General features: G+C 39.4%; 1 protein-coding gene across 8 annotated transcripts in view; it reads right to left on the bottom strand.

Moving 5' to 3' along the window:
• TLE4 (transducin like enhancer of split 4) overlaps window positions 1–17,848 on the bottom strand; it is a 148,808-nt gene that overhangs the window by 100,824 nt on the left and 30,136 nt on the right. For all 8 annotated transcript variants that reach the window (XM_001924195.6, XM_005660177.3, XM_005660175.3 and 5 more), the window contains one exon: window positions 11,676–11,738. In XM_001924195.6, coding sequence (XP_001924230.3) covers window positions 11,676–11,738 — 63 coding nt within the window. The remainder of the gene's footprint in view (window positions 1–11,675; window positions 11,739–17,848) is intronic.

The raw sequence follows: 17,848 nt of genomic DNA, 5'->3' as shown, positions 1-17,848 counted from the left end.
TGTATTAACAAGCCCAAAGGTCTCTGAGAGAAGCCTCTAACTAGGATTTGGAAAAGAAAAGAAAAAAAAGCTCAAGTATTTATTCTTCAAAAATACTGTGATTTGTAATTTTTTTTTTTTTTTTTTGGTCTTTTTGCCATTTCTTTGGGCTGCTCCTGCGGCATACGGAGGTTCCCAGGCTAAGGGTCCAATCCGAGCTGTAGCCACCAGCCTACGCCGGATCTGAGCCGCATCTGCGACCTACACCACAGTTCACGGCAACGCCAGATCCTTAACCCCTGAGCATGGCCAGGCATCGAACCCGCAACCTCATGGTTCCTAGTCAGATTCGTTAACCACTGAGCCACGACAGGAACTCCACTATCCCTCTTATTGATAGGGGTAATATAGGGTAGTAAGGACAGATATGTAAAATGAACTAGGATTCTTATCCTAACACATGGAGATACAAAAGTGAGCAAGAGATAAATGCCTCCCACTTCCACACACAGGCACACAATTCACATAGAGCATCTTACAACACAGGAATGCAGGATTGAAAGTGCTAGGGAAGGCACTTAGGCAGGAATGGTCAGCATACTTCCTGGGGCATCAGGAAAGACTTTGCTTTCCTATTCACTCATTCAATTATTTATCAAGCACCTACTGTGTGCTAAGCACTGTGGTAGGAACTGAGATAAAAGAACAAGACACTGAATTAATAACAATCAAGACACTTTATAACTACAATTGGAGGGTAATTTTCATGAAGAAAATGACAGGATGCCACACAAATCACTCAGAGAAATACCTCATCAAAACTTACAACTAGAGGAACATCCCATAAGGAAGTGGATCTGACAACTGAGACCAGAAATATTTGAGGAGTTCTCTAAGTGGAAAGCAAGGAGAAAAGAACTGGAGGCATAAGGAACAGTTTGGATAAGGCCTCTGAATGATAAAGAAGCTTGTCTATCAAGGAAGAAAAAGTATGTGTGACTGGAGGAGAGTAGGGTGGGGGACAAAGTTAGAGAGACCAAAGCAGGATTTTGAGGACCTTCTTGGGTACGGCAAGGCACACATGGAAAATTCTTTAAAGTGGAAGAAGCATTCGCAAAAAGAACAACGAAAGCAAGCATTTGAAATCATCTGAGTATGGTGTAGGCATACTCTATAGAACCACGTTCTAGAGGGAAGTGAAATCTGTCAGGAGAAGGCCAAACGGTGAAAAGTTTTGCATGACATGCAAAGAAGCTGAACTTGACTCTGGCAGGAATTTTATTTTTATTAAAATTTGTTAAGCTGCTAAGTGCTATCAGTTCTGCATTTACTAAGATGGAGCTGGGAAGAGTAAAGAAGAAGCTGGATGGCCAGGAGGTGAGCCAGACTGGAGGGAAAACAGAGGGCCAATGAAAGATTTTAAGGCCTGAAATCACGAACTCATGGACAAACTTTTTCCATTTTAGGATATGGACTCAACTTCTTCCTACCCAACTCTGTCTCCAAATTCTCTTCCATTGCAGTCAACTTCAAGTATTTTAAAATGGTACAATGTATGTTTTCAATTTTCTCTATTCCAGGTTAAATATCCCCAGGCCACTGGCTCTAAGCCACTCATACTTCTGGCTACTCCTCTTGTTGTCCTCACTGTGATGAGACACAATTTGATTCTGAGAAGATCAAAGCCAAGTCAAAGTGTCACCCCATGTCCATTAGGTAGGCTAAAAAACCTGCTATGCCTTTTTTCAGCAATTCCACCAAGTTAACACAAATAAGCTTTAAATTTAACCAAAACTCCCTAGTCAGACTTTCCCAAGGAATGTTAGTCCCACAAAAAATTAAGTATTACTCATATAAAATAAAATATAAAAGCTCAAAAGGTTTAATCTGGCTAATACCTGGCTAACTGATGGTCTCCTCAGAGCTTCCAATCTCAAAAGAAGGTGACTATGTGTAAGCAAAACTTTCCAAACAACTTTGGCTATGGGCTTGGGGTTAGGCTCTCAGGAGACACCTTGGGAAATATCCAAGTCTTTCTCATACTGACCATTTGGCCTTGTCTTCTCTGTTCTCACATTCTTCACTGATAGGGCCAATGAGCTCTACAAGTCCAGAGTTTTCCAACAGAACTTTCTGCAATGGTGGAAATGTCCTAGATCTGTGCTCTAATGACTAACTGCATATTGGTGGATGCACCCAAAATGTGATTAATGGGACTGAGAAACTGAATTTTTTAACCATATTTAACTTAATAATTAAACTTAACTTAAATCTAGATAGCCACATATGTCTATAACTGCTATACTGAACAATGCAACTCTACCTTAAGGTACTTTAAAGCTTAGTTCCGGTAATAATTATCCAATATTACCTAAAAGTCAAAGAAATGAGTCAGTCTCTCAAATATACACTAATTTTTTTTTTTTTTTCCAGACACACAGAGATAAGTCCTGGCATTGCTACCTCAGGAAGGAGGATCACATTGAAACCTGCAGAAAAAAAGTCCTCCTTCCTGAGAACCATCTTTCATTTCCTGAAGGGGAGCAGGACACAATGCTACCATAAGGATCTAACCAAATATCCAAATGTCAACCAAACCATGCAGTCATGCAGAACAAGGCAATTAGTGAACCATGGAACATGGGTCAGGGTTAGGCTCTGTGATGCCTCATGCAGTATTGTTAAAAATAATAATAATAATAATAATTAATTAATTTTTTTGGCTGCAGTTATAGTACATGGAATTTCCCCAAGCCAGGGATTGAACCAGCACCCAAGTTGCAACCTGCACCACAGCTATGACAATTCTAGATCCACAACCTGCAGCGCCACAGGGGAACTTCCAAAAATTATGTATTTTAAATGAAAAGCTGTCTGATGTAAAAATTAGAAAACTGGTCCAAATCCTCTATAACCCCAATCGGGTGTTTAGTCATTTTAGGACATTCCCTAGATAAACGGCACTGTCATAACACATTACCAGCACTGATAAAATGGCCTTGACTAGGAAGCAGACCTGTCCTGTAAAGGCTGCTGGCACTTAATAAATGATCTCAGAAGATGGTCTTGCAGGTGTCCCTGCATACTTATCAGGGGATCTCTGGTGATTTCAGCTGAGCTCTCCTATAACAAACCATGTTATCACAAGCCATTGATTCCTTACAAAGTTAACAAGCAATAAGACAGTTAACCTGGTGCCATTATGAGGCGAGAACACTGCCACCAGCGCATATAACCACAGTATTTTGTTCATTTCCTCCCTAAGGCACCATATGAAAGTGACTGATTATATTTTTCAACTTCTATTTTACAATTATTTTATACATGCAAAATGTGACTCAGAATAATTCAGGACTATATTAATCCAGGTGCCAAATAAATAGTACTTGAGATACAACCATATCTCATAACTCAGTGAAAGGGTTTGTTTTCCATTAAATTAAAAGCACTAAATTTATGGAAAGTCCAAAATAGAAATTCATGTTATCACTTGATTTGACTGGCTATTTTTTGCCTACTGGAATTTAAACAAATGCATATTATTACTATTATGTAACTGTGCATTATTTTCCACTATTTAAATATAATGTAGAACACCCGAATAAATCTACAGAATTCTGGGGACAGCACAACTACTTGATACTACTCATTACAGAAGCTAACAAAGCAATAAAAACACAGTTTTGAGTTAAAATTAAATTTGCACCGAAAAGCGTTTAGGTTGGAATGTTCCCTTTTCTCTAGGTAAATACTAAAGTAAAAGTAGAAAGAGGCTTAAAAGTTTCACTCCTAAAAATTCTAGAATGATCAGAGTTTCTGTTAAACATGGGCAAAAGAATGATTCAAATTCTTTGTTCCATTTCTTTATATCCAGATACAAGGAAGAAAAAAGAGCTGCTCACTCCAATCTAGGCTCCTCCACAGCTTCTAGGCAGCCTGCTTTTGCTCACAGAACAGAGCAAACAAGAAAACTTAATGGTAGGATTGCAGAGAACTAGGGGAGGAAGGCAATATCCATCCTCCTCTTCATTAAATAACTAGAAACAAGTTGTTAACAATCTGCTGATAAGATTAAAGATGGATAATGGCATTTCTCCAAATTTATAGATGACCATGGTTTAATAAATAAGAATTAGGAAGCCCTTTGTCTTAAGGAACCACTTTCTGTTCCCTCTTCAGTACGGTACATGCATTTCAGGTTACTGCAGGCTATGGTTTGGAAATGGTTTGAGGCTCAAAACATTAATAACTGATAAAGTTTGGATTTCCCTCTGTGGTTCAATGGTAACAAACCTGACTAGTATCCATGAGGATGTGGGTTCGATCCCTGGCCCCACTTGCTGCACTAAGGATCTGGCGTTGCTGTGGCTGTGGTGTAGACCAGCCCCTGCAGCTCTAATTTGATCACTAGCCTAGGAACTTCCATATGGCACAGGTGCGTCTCTTTAAAAAAAAAAAAAAAAAAAAAAAAAAAGATGGATCAAGTTTGATCACATTTGATGCTGCAAAACAATCAAGCTGCTAAGCTACTTTTTCTGAGATGTCTTAAAATTCCAGAAAACTGGGAATGATTTAGCCAACATATCTTCCACGATTTGTCAAAAATCTTGATCTCTTTTTCTCCAGTTAAAGGACAATATATATGCACAAGAGAGTATGTCTGAGATAGATAAGGGGAAAAGAACTTTATTCACAAATGTTCCACTTAGAATAGATTTCTTTAACAATAACTGTTCCAGCTTCAAGCAGCATTTTCCTTCCAACAAGTTTATTACAGGCCTATGTGTGATCTGCTATATCCCCTCTGCCAATTGAGAGGTGTCTTCAAAAATCTTTGTTTTTCAAAATAGAGGCTTAAACATAAGCTGTGTATCTAGACCTAGCTGGCCCACAGGGCCCATCATGGTCCATGTGGGTTCCTCCCCGTGCATGTACGAATGGTAATACCTGATGGGTGACATTTTCCTTACAGTGCAGACCTTCTATGAGGAAACTTCTATAACACGAACTATGCTTTGTTTTATATTTTATGTGATAACATATGACCTGAGCTGATTATACAGTCAGAGCTAGTTTGTCATGTAGAAACACCAGTAGTTCAATATTACCTCCCTTCAAATCAACACTGGCACTAATTTTTTTTTTTTTTTTTTTTAATGGGGGAGAGTCACACCCACAGCATGCTGCAAGTTCCTGGGCCAGGGATTGAACCTGTGCCACAGTGACAAGGCCAGATCCTTAACCCACTAGGCCACCTGGGGACTCCAACACTGGCAATAGTGGTCACTATTTTTATTTTATGCACAGAATGTGCCTAGAAGCAATAGCTAGTTGTCCCTTGCTATTCTCTTTCTCTTACATTAGCATCAGGTATTATTATAGGTAGGTGTGAGGCAGACTGGGACCTGGGATCCTTTGCTGCAATGTTTGCACCTGGACAAACAACTCCTCCAGCAAAAACAAGCAAAAAAAAAACAAAGAAACCAAATGGGGCTAAAAATAACTGCATGAATGCTCATAAGTTATCTACAACAAGATACAAAAAGACCAAAAACCCAACTGCCACTTCTGAAAAGCTGGGAGCAGAAGCAGGATACCATGTATAAAACCAGGGTGCATGTGTCCCCTGCACAGAACACCACCATCTAAACTACCCCTCTTGCCCAAGGGCTGGACCCGCCTCTACTCTCATCTCATATAAGGAACCAGCCCCACCCCCATACTCCACCAGTGAGGAGCAAGCAGGGGAACCTGCTACTTGTTTTCACTCCCTCCTGCTGCCCCAATAATTTCCTGTCTGGCTTTTTAGCAATTTCTATTGATTAAGGAAGGCCAAGAACCCTGGTTGGTAACAGGCATTTCCACATCTCCCTTACCGCTAGCTAAGGGCAGGTAACAAGATTATCGGCCACTGCAAAGAAAGCAAAACTGTGAGTATCAATCACATCATGCCCTTAAAATTTAGAAAAAGTCCATGTCCTCTCTCATCGTTCCTTCTAGCTGAGGCAGGATCTGGTAGTACTAGGGAGATGAACAGCAATATAGAAGGAATTTGAGTTTACAGCATCATGGAGTCACCAAATTAGCTACAGCTGCTTCTATGTAAACTGTCATGTAAGAGAAAAACAAGCTTTTATCATGCCTAAAACACTACTCCTTTGATCTTGGTTAAAGCAGTCTAACACCCAGCTAGGTCCTTTACATTATCACAGACACCCTACAGGGCAGGTGTCCCATTTTCCGGATGAGGAAACTGAAGCCCAGAAGAGTAAAGAATTGTGCTCAACATGATAAAAGAAGCAAACAGCTGAGCCAGGATCTGGCCCCAAGTCCACCTGACCTCAGGCTCTTATCAAACTGCCTATGCATAACACAACTCTTGCACAGAACTCTGCTCCTTGTTAGGGGAGCAACAAGTTTCTGAAAAATACATATGGTACTCTGGGGAAAAAAAGACTTTCAACTATCATGTAATACATTATCACCTACTGACCTATATAGCCTGTTAGGGGTTTGAAATTCTCAAAGATTTTAGGAACACCCTGTTGTTCATTAAGAAACATACCCTGACCAACCCGAAAATAAACTAGCATAATCCAGGGGGGAAAATGAGTCCAAAAAGTACAACTGTACTCCAAACCAAGTCCTCAGCTAGTGCCCAATACTTATTTCATGCTTAATCTAATAAAACGATGTTTACTCGCCCTCCAAAAAACTAAAATCTTCCCTTTGTTCTGACAGATCACCTGTGTGGAGCTAAATGCCCACTGCTGGAAACAACCCCTGGAGCTTTGGGCCTAGCTCATTTCATAGGAAGACCGCCAGCCAACCCATTTGGAAATATTAACTTCACCTCTTCCCAGTTTTTACCAAGTCCTTCCTCTCCAAATGTCTTGGGACCCAAAAACCCATTTCCCAGAAAAGGTATAAAAACAAACATACAAATAAGCATATACCTGGCATTTACTATCCCAAACAATGCTTTACTTTTTTAAAACACATAATATACACTATAAAGATGGGGTACTTACCACTCATAGGGATATTAAGGCTCAGAGAGATCAAATTTCTCAATATAAAGCCAGTAATAGGCAGAATTGGTTTGATTCCAAATTAGCGGAAACACTGTGCCTTGCTGCCAGGGTGTGGAGCGTAGTTTTCAATCTACATTTAGAATCTCCTTAAATGTATGTTCCTTGCAAAGGGGGGAGGGGTGAGCACTGGAGACAAGTCAGTACTTACTGGCCTTCTTCAATTTTGCTCAAGGTCTATGGGTCTGCAAGCTATATCCTAAAATCACTGATGAAAAAAGTGAGCCCACCCACAGACTACTTGTAAAAAACAGAACTAACCTCAGCTAGGCCACCAGGTATTTTGAAGATAGACAGTCCCCAAGTGGATTGAAAAATCTGTCTTTCTGGATAGCTCTGTGGGTAAAACACAGCCCTTATCTAAAAATCATTACATCTTCTGAGGTAAGCTCTAAAGGTTGAACACCTTGAAGAGTTGTCATCTTTTAGATCTATGCCTGCTGGCTGGAGAGAGTCAGCTGTTTATTGGGAAGCTCATTTTTGGAGCTAGGAGAGAGTCACCTTTGGGGCTACCTAATGTGCCTCACTGAGATTTTTTAGCTAATTCACAGCTCTGGGTTGTTTTAATTTCTACTTTCTTCCTCTGCAAGGACATTAGAGAGGATTCACATTCTTCTGAAAGGCAATGACTGAAAGAGGAGGGCCAGGTCTACGTTCTCTCAAAAGGGAACTTAAGAGATTCTTGGCTGCTATCGCTGCAATGAGTGCAAATGCTGGTCAACATCAGGAGCTGCTTATTACTATGTGCTGGGCTGCGCATGTACAGTGCCAAGTAAGCCTCACAGCCATCATAGGTGTTCTATGCTACTATTAACTTCATCCTACAGATGAGGAAACTAAGACTTTAAGAGGCAAATCACTTGCTAAAGATCACCCAGCTCAACTAGATTATGGTAAGCCATGCAGTTTTTAACAAGGAGGCCAGGGCTTGACCCAGATATGACTGTCATCATTGTCATTAGCCTTGGCCATCTCTTGCTCATGGAATTGCCAATAGGAAGCTGATTATAATTCCTTCTCAGCAAAAGAGACCCCAAGTGAGATAGAGAAGAACTTTCCAATTGCTACTTTGAGATCTGCCTTTTAAAGAAGAAATCGGAGAGCAGCAGAATAAGATCAGTCTTACCCATTCCTAAAAGCCAAAGGAAGGTGGGAAAAAAAAGAGCTTCAGATAGGAGGAGGACTCATACCAAAAATTTCTCTAAATCCTGATTTTAAAGATCCTGTGAAATTTTACGAACTGTAAGTGATGGTTACTCACTTAATGAAAAGAGTTGGCAGTATCTCTGTTTAAAGCCTGGGACTTTGGAAGTAGCTGTGAGTACAACAAGCACATCAGTAAAAGAGACACTGGCTGTAATTTTTTTTAAGTGTTTCAGTGAAATCTAATGGGAAAATACTTTTCTCTGATTGTTACGTACATAGACACACTTCAAGTTCTTGAGCTACAATTATAAACTTATTTCAAAAGAAAAGGTCTTGCAGTTAAAACTAAATTTACCTAAGAGTTGTCATTCTGTACACTACTTTTTTTTAATTTTAGCAAATGTGATACACTAGTCACAAGCAATATAAAGCAGGTACTTTATTTATTTATTTATTTTTGGTCTTTTTGCCATTTCTTGGGCCGCTCTGGCTGCATATGGAGGCTCCCAGGCTAGGGGTTGAATTGGAGCTGTAGCCACCGGCCTATGCCAGAGCCACAGCAACGCGGGATCCGAGCTGCGTCTGTGACCTAGACCACAGCTCACAGCAACGCCAGATCCTTAACCCACTAAGCAAGGGCAGGGACCGAACCCACAACCTCATAGTTCCTAGTCAGATTCATTAACCACTGTGCCACAACGGGAACTCCTAAAGCAGCTACTTTAATCGGCACATGGGAGCTAAATTAAAAAGACTTATCTAGATGTATGTAAATAAATTTACCTCTTGTTCTTGCCAAACTCCAAAAAACCCCCTCCAACCACTGTCCTGTGGCTTATGCATTCATCTTTGAAATATCCTTTTTCCTAAATGATCGTTTAATTTTTAAATAAAAATATCTTAAAATAAATTCTAATGCTGCAGCTGCAGTTTTTGGCAGTAAGACTGTCACACAGAGAGATGGCGTTAAAAAATCAGATCAAGAGCTTTAGTCCTAGCACCAAGTGACACTCGCAGCCATGCAAGAGTGATTTTCCATGCCTCTGAAGAGACAGGAAATAGAATTCATCTTCCTCTAATAACCTGCCTCCTCCCTCCAGATTACAGTCCATCTGGCCTCAGGGTAGAAGCGAGGAGGGTGATGCTCACAGAATGCCCAAAAGAGGAAACAAGGTGAGCAGCAGAGAGGCCCAGAATGGACAGGAACAAACATGTCTGTGGCCTACACATTGAAAGACATACACACACCTTAGGAAACTTAAAAAAATAGAGCCAATTAAATTCAAAGCAAGCAGAAGAAGAGATAAACATAGAATCAGGATTTAGAAAACCAAGACATAAGCTATTCATTACACATGTCAAAGGCTTTCTCAACCAAGAAATGTCAAAAGTATTAGGGAAATAAATAATAAGTAGTGAGATTATGATGCCTATCCTCCCAGTTTAAAGAAGAAAACAAGTTGCCGGTATCTCCCCACGGCTTTCCTCTACAGGGTATGACTTCCTTAGCCAATTAATTCCAATCCAGTCTTGTTTAGCACACCACCATTACACATTCTGTTCCTACTAGACAATACAACTCACGTGGGAAAACGACTTACTGGCAAATCAGCTAGCTCCACCAACACCCCTAAGACCTCCTCCTAAATCTGAACATAACCCCACAGATCTGGTACAAATGCCAAGGGAATAAGCTCTACCAGTGATTCTACATGGGGTCTATGTCTGCAGAAGCCTCAAATCTAATTCCACTCCAGGGAAAATTCCAACTTTTCCATCTGTCTCAGGGTATGACACCTCAGCCTGCACAGTCATGACTAGGAGTTCCCACTGTGGCACAGCAGGTTAAGGACCTGGCATTGTCTCTGGAGTACTACAGGTTCCATTCCAGGCCCTTTGCAGTGGGTCAAAGATCTGGCAATGCCACAGCTGTACTGTAGTTCACAGGTGCGGCTTACGATTCAATCCCTAGCCAGGAACTTCCATATGCCATGGGTGCAGCCGAAAAAGAAACGAAAAAAAAATTCTTCTCATTCTCCATTTACATAAAGCAGAGATGCTAAAATTAAGAATAAACACACAATGGTCTGAATCAGACAAAGGGCCACCATATTTCCTAAAGAAATGCAAATAGGGCCCTTGCCTCTCCTTCACCACTCCATGTAATCTAGTCAATAAGCAATCCTGAGTAGAAACAGGAAAATGGGGATATAGTGGGTGTGGTTTTTGGTCACTGGCTAAAGGAGACAAAAGACAATATATCCTTTGTTGTTTGTGATCCAGAAGAGCATCTGAATGCAGGATGTTAACTTGTTAGGTCCTCGATTTGTGAATCTGAGCACCCCCAAAAGATATATTCCATGTGAAAGGTATCCATGGTTACTGAGATCTTATCTTACCCGGTTCAGACCAAGTAAAAAGTCAGATAGGGATCCACATTCAAAAACACACATGTACACTCCAATACTGGCTGCACGCCAATGTTCACTGCATGCCTACTGGCAGGCAGGCAGGCAGGTGAACTGCTCTCCTGAAAATCAGTGACACAACTGAAGGGTAGGAGGAAAGTGCCTTGGTGCCTTCCAGCTCAAAACACCAAACACTGTGGTCACAAAACATTTACTAATTTCTCCCTTCTCATAGCTGATCTTACCTGAGGCAAATGAAGGATTCAGTAATCCTGAAGCAAAAGTTCTCTCCAGCTGGTACACCTAAATTTTCTAACTACCAAAAGCAAGCAAGCAAACAGAAGGGGGTTAAAAAAAAAAAAAAAAAAAAAAAAAAGGCCACCAGGAAGCCACCACTCACTAGAAATGCACCATCTCATTCCACTATCTGAGCATTTGCAGACAGCATGCAAGCTTCCATTGGTGGGAGCAGAAGAAAGCCAGTGAGCTGCACCCCTGGGCTTGGAAGCGTGAAGGCCATGACACTCAGGGCAGAGTCCACTGAGTTCATCTTGTGTGTCTTTTCCCAAATGCACCCACAATATAAAGACCTCATCAAGTAATAAGAAGTAACTTTTTCAAAGCTACTAGCCAAAAGTTCCATTAGTTTGTTTCCTATGTAAAGCCCTTCTATTTGATATAGCTTCTGCCAACTCTTAATGCCCAATGACAAAAGTGTAGAACAACCTCTTGTCTTCTGTGTGATTTTTCAATCTCCCCTAGTAGCTGCCAATATGATAAAGTCATTAATTCTTAACAACATACATCGTCCAATGACAGCGAAATATTTTAACAACTGAATTTTGCTTAGCACATTAGAAAATACGCCATTATATAAACATAATTCTGTTCCACTGAACGTTAATAAGGTGTAAAGGTGGAATGCGAACATTGTATTTCGGAAACGTGCAATACAAACACCAAGAGACAGATAAGGCCAAAGAGTCAGTTTTGTCTGCAAAACCACTAAAATGGTACCTTCGAGCCCACTGCTTGAAACCAACTGTCTTACCTCTTGAGACAGGAAAGGAATGACTTGTGCACAGATAGCATTCAGCCTCTTGACAATCTCTGCCTGCAAAAAAAAAAAGGAAAGCAATAAAGAGAATAGTCAGCCGGTTACAGATTCCCAAAATATTAACAGGATGATATTAAAACACACTTTATATTCAGGCTAGTGTATTTCCAAAGGAAAAGAAAAACTCATCAGCAAGCCCATTAAAAGGAGGCAGCGACAATAGTGCCACATTAATAGCACAATTTATTAACCAGCATTCATCTTAAAAAGTTAACCTTCAAGCACAGGACAACATAAAAAGGAATTTAATTTTCATGACTGGAAAACAGTTTTCAAAAGTCTTCAACAGGACCTTTGTTCATTCCAATACGGTTTTTTATAAAACCTTGTGTTTTTTGAGTTGGATGGTAAAGACACATTCTTCCCTACACTCCAAAACTACTCCCAATTAATCTCTCTGGAGTTGTACATTTGTGGCCTTTACTTTAAACAAAGGCACTAGGATTTCATAATCAAGTCCCCAACCTCCCCAAAGAATAGCATCCAACCAATCTAAATGAGCTGATTAATTTGGATCCTTAGTGATAAAGTGTTAGAGAATGGCATGTTTTCCTCAACTTCCATATGTATATGGAGACTAATCTCGGGAATATTAATTACCATTGTACTATAGATATGCAAAAGTCGAAGTAATGTCAGATTAATAGTTTATTCTCTATTAATTTTGTAAGTATTCACATCTTATAATACCAATAGGATGCTACAGTAAGTTTTTAAAAAAAGAAAAAAAAAAAAAAATTCCACCATGTTTTCTTTAAAAAGCTACCAGGAGCTCCACCAATCTTCACCTTAGTTTATATTATCAAATGGCTCCTTAGATACTTTGGTATGTAAATGTAGGTTGTTTTTTTATACACAAACATACAAAATAACTTTTTTTCCAGTTTTACTGAGACATAATTGACATATAGCACTCTGTAAGGTTAAGGTGTATGCCTTCATGATTTGACTTACAGATATTGTGAAATGATTACCACAGTAAGTTTAGTAAATATCCATCAACGTAGCTTAATTTTTAATGATGGAGTGGGGAAAAGGAGAGGCCAGAAGCGATGAGACAGAAAACGTAAAGCAATTACTATTCCTGAGACATTCTTAACGTAAATTCCATCAAGGGTCAGTTCCTCATTTTATAAGAGGACGAAAAATGCTCCTTTTCTTGCTAAGTCATTACCAGAATGACAGTGACACTCTACTTGTGCAATCTAGGTTTCCTTCTTTCATCAGCAACCCTTTTGACTTTGTGGCTCTGCAATCTTTTAAATGCCAGCATCTTAAAAACTTTGCCAGCCAAGAGAAAACACAAATTCACCATGAAGTTTCAAACCTAAGCTTTCCACTCCAGGCTGCATTCCTAACAGGATGGACAAAAACCCAGTACCAATAAGCAGCAATGAATAAGGACCCAACTGTGCTGACCTGATTTAATTTACTGCCCTGGCCCTGTGGAGCATTTAGCTATCCTTTAAGAATGCTTAAACCACCATGAAAAGCTGCAATGGGAATCACCAAACCACTCTCCACCTGGACGAACATACCACAGTGGTTATAGGGTGAAATTCCAGTGCTAGCTGAGAAAATAGAGTAGCATTCACCACACTGAAAGCACTAGTCTCAGAGGCATTTGGTTGTTAAAGCTTTTTGTAGGGAGAGGTGGAGGGGGAGAGAATAAAAGATAATGAGATACTCTGGGGCAGACCAAACTGATGATTCTAATGCTTAGAACCATCTGCCAAGCATATTTTCCTCATTATGTTGTTTACATAAATAAAATAGTCCCTTGCAAGGAGGGTTGAAAAATGTGTGGGCACATAAGAAAACTCAGTTCTTTAGTTTGCCTACATAATCTAGGCAATAAAAACTACTCTAAGGAAACTCACTCATCTGACAAAATAAAGACCAAGAGGTATTTATTTGGCTCCTTTAATTTGGGACCTAGGCTACGTGAGGTCTGAGCAACTATGAAAAAAACTTTCTTAAAAATCAATGTAGAAAAGTAAAAAAGTCATTTTATTGATTCATGTATGTTAACACACATACATACATAACAGGAAAAGGGGTTGGTGGAAATACTCCAAACTTTTTCTTTAAAGGTCTCCTTTTGTTTAAAAGACTTCTTAATTTCTTTAAGTTGTCATGCCAATGGATTTTTCCTGGTCAGGCTAATTGGCAGCAGCGGGGTGGGATGTGTGTGTGTGTGATTTCATAAAATTAAGCAGGTCATTCCTCACTTTGAAAGCTCAAGTTGCCTCGGAAACACTGCTGCTTCCATGGTCATCTAATTTTGCCTCTTTTGTCCCAGAGGACCCAGCTTTAGGGAGGCATCATTTATTTACAGGCCTTTCCACTGGGCTTCAGCGATCAGCCAGTAATACTGTGGACACACACTTCTAATGGCCTATGTTTTGAAACTGAGTCTAATCTAATGGCGTGGGGCCCAAACTCCTTTTCCAGCACAGCCATTAAAGGATGTAGGTTATTGCTGTTGTCACCATTGATATTTGTCATTGTAATGTAATTAGGGCCCTAAAATGATGCATTACAGCCCTTGGCACAGCTTCTATTAAAATCTTTTCTTCTGCTCACTGAACTGCGACCTGCTTTCTGATGAATAACAGACAGACGGCTTTAGGGTAAGGAACAGATTCATCAAAGAAGTATTTTTCAGCTTTGGGGAAAGAGAGGAGGAAAAAAGGCAACCTAGGAGGGAAAGCACCAGGGGAGGAAAAGCCACAATACACATTTGAATTTCATCTGACCACTTGAAATTCTGATTGCGTCTGATGAATCTTGCTTAGACAATATATTCCCAGTCTCCGAATCACACGGTTAATCAGGGCTCTAATCTGCTATCCATCAGCCTATGCCAGCGAGGTAGCTTCCAATCAAATTTATAGGTGATGTGGCTCATGCATCCCTGAGCAAGTACATTCACAGAGAGCCCATTTAAACAGGCAGAGATTCTGAAATACTGCTGTTAGGGTTACTGGATATTATCACAGTATTTGATGCTTTACGGAACTGCTAACTATTGTCTTTAGATGCCCATGATATTCCAAAACAGCATTAATGGCCTCCACAGAAGAACAACTGCTCATGCTAAAATATAACAAAATGATTGTTTTGGCAGCCATGGTTTGTAAAATACATTAACAATTTTTACACTTCTATTATGTCTTCCTCTACCCATCAAGATAGACATTTAAAAAAAAAACTTAAGTTCCACACATAGTATTTTCCTATCCTCAATTCACTACTGTCTATTTCCTCCTCCTATAATTTTCCACCTTTATGCCATCCTCCAACAAAAAGAACCAATAAAAACAATGACCATTCCACTTAAAACAAAACCCAATATGGGCAAAATATTTTAGAAAAAGTCAAATTAACCAAAAAGACATTCTCTGCAAACAGCCCGGTTATGCACTGGACACTTGGCACATGAACATGACAGAATAAATCTCAACATGGTGATGGCCAGTGGATTCACAGCATGTCCAGTTAGTAACGAAAGAGCTAAATACTGAAAAGAACCTTTTATCCCTTTTCTCTTCACACTCCAACTCAAGAATCAATGCAAAATTTATTAACTACCTCACATCATGGAAAGCAATGTCATGCACTGAAAAGAATGCCACAATTCAACCCCTTAATGAAAAAGTAACAATATCAAATTTTTTCTTTATCACTTACAAAAAATTACATTAGTCATTTAAGTAAGACAAAAAGCTAGTTAAGCCTGAACTTGAATTGAATTAGATCCCCTCAAATAGTCCTAATGTAATAAAAAAATCTAATTTTTATTTTGATTATTTCCGCCTATATGATTTCCTTAAAAAATGAAATTTTACTTTAATGACATAATAAACAAGAGAAAGTACAGATTACTTTATCAAAGATATGTATCAAAAGAAATTGTTGCTTTAAAAAATACTTGAGTTTTTGTTCTCTCAAGATAGCAGTAACACTACTATATAGTATTGTTGAAAGCGAATAACAAACATTACTAGGAAGCCATTTCAGCAGCCAAGAGAGTGGGGGGAAAGGGCAAAAAAATGTTTCAGGAAACATTCTTGAGGAGTAACATTTCATGATTAATTGGTTTTTATAGTTTTTAAAGATGAATCTATTTAGTTTATCAAGTGTTTATCAAAAACATACACCCATTATAAACAAACACCAAAAAGTAAAGGAAAAATTCCCACGTCTATCTGAAATTTTCAGGATAAATACAAATCTATCTTGCAACCCTTTCCTTCAGCCTTCTTTTACTACTACCAAATCAAGACTAACTTTTTATTTCAATCTGAAAATAAATTATCTTGATTTCTTACTGATTTGTTCCAAATGATCTGAGAAACAGTACAACTTCTGGAACTGATCCTGCCTGTCCACAGGTTAAAAAGTCAAAAGACTAATGAGAAATTCCTCCCAACTTAATAAAAATCGACTAAATATGGGGAAAAAAAATTCATGTAGTACTGTTTCTCTAAACTGACAACTCAGTTTTTATCTTGTCATCAAAATTCACCTTTACAAAAGAGGTAAGAAATGTAATAGATAAAATTAACTTATGTATTTAAAAAGCCAGACTGGAATAAGGATTAGAGATTTAGATCAAAAGTACTGTCAGCATTGCTAGCAAGCTGGTAAACCAGATGCCTAAGTTATTTTAATTCAGGTGATTATTTTGCACAAAATATTTTATATTGCTTAATAAAGCAATAAAATAAAGCAGTAACACTGTAAGAATCAATTTACTAGAACATCTACCAGCTCCCTAAAGGACTGATTCAAACTACTACGACTTTTTTGCAAAGTATTAAGACAATTTTTAACAGCTCTCATCATCCCACTTCCTCTAACAAGAAAGAGGTACTGTTTAGGAGTATTTAATTAGTATTACGTTGAACAATATGAAAGTGCCAATATTTCAACCTTTTTTTTCCCACCCCTTCTCCCCCAGGTAGTTTAAAGCAATGAGCAAGAATTCTACTGATTGTAATACCTCAAGCAATGTCAATCCGCTTTGTGTTTTGAACTCGTATTTATGCTACTTTACTGTGTGCCAAATGTGCTTTTAAAGTACCTAGCAGGCTGTTAATCGCATACAACAAAGTATCCCATTTGTTTGTCCTCACAAGATATACAGGTGCTACTGTTTGTGGTGCTAAGGCAGGAACATGCATGCAGGATGATGTCTTTCCCAAAGAATATCACAGAACACCTACATTCCATGAAACTATTGCAATCTGTCCCCAAAGGTAAAGCTGGTATTTTACTGGAGCACTTTTGCAACGGTTGGGAAAAAGTGCCATTTCCTCTCACTTCTTGAGCTTTCCAGAAGAGCTTTAAGGGAATTCCCAGACATTTGCCTATCATCCTACCTACACCTTGTGAGCTCTGGCTGTTGTATTTAAATACTGCTCAAAATGATAAGAGTGATATATTATCATGGTTCAGAATGACAATCACTTTGCCAGACAAATGTCCAATTAATCCCACAAGGTCAAATCATTTCAGTACTCAAAGCTAAAAAGCACTGCAACCAAGGTAAGGTTGTACTCAGCTCTACCAGAGAGGTGAGGCAAAGAAAATGGAAGAAAAAAGATGGGAGGGAAGAGTGGGAAGTCAGGAGTAGGGCGAGTTTAACACCAGTGTCCTCAGAACTAGGTAAAGCTGGTCAGAGACCCAGATGACTGGGTACCAAGACACTCAAGTTTTGCACATGCTCATTTCCTCAGCACTCCTGGGCCAGTGTTTCATGGCAAGCTCTGCCTGCTCTTTTCTGATTTCTCATTCTCTCTCCCTATCTCTGAACTTGATCTCTCTTCTTTTACGCACTACTATTTCCCACTGACATAAATGTACAGGTGCCTTGAATGATGATTTACAATTAAGCATTTTCGGAGTTCCCATTGTGGCACAGTACAAAACGAATCCGACTAGGAACCATGAGGTTGAGGATTCGATCCCTGGCCTTGCTCAGTGGATTAAGGATCCGGCATGGCATGAGCTGTGGTGTAGGTTGCAGACGCCGCTTGGATCTGGCATTGCTGTGGCTCTGGGGTAGGCCAGTAGCTACAGCTCTGATTAGACCTCTAGCC

Source organism: Sus scrofa, chromosome 1, assembly GCF_000003025.6.
Source record: "Sus scrofa isolate TJ Tabasco breed Duroc chromosome 1, Sscrofa11.1, whole genome shotgun sequence".
Taxonomy (NCBI): domain Eukaryota; kingdom Metazoa; phylum Chordata; class Mammalia; order Artiodactyla; family Suidae; genus Sus; species Sus scrofa.
The sequence above is the reverse complement of the archived record's forward strand: the minus strand, read 5'-3'. Positions and strand labels throughout refer to the sequence as shown.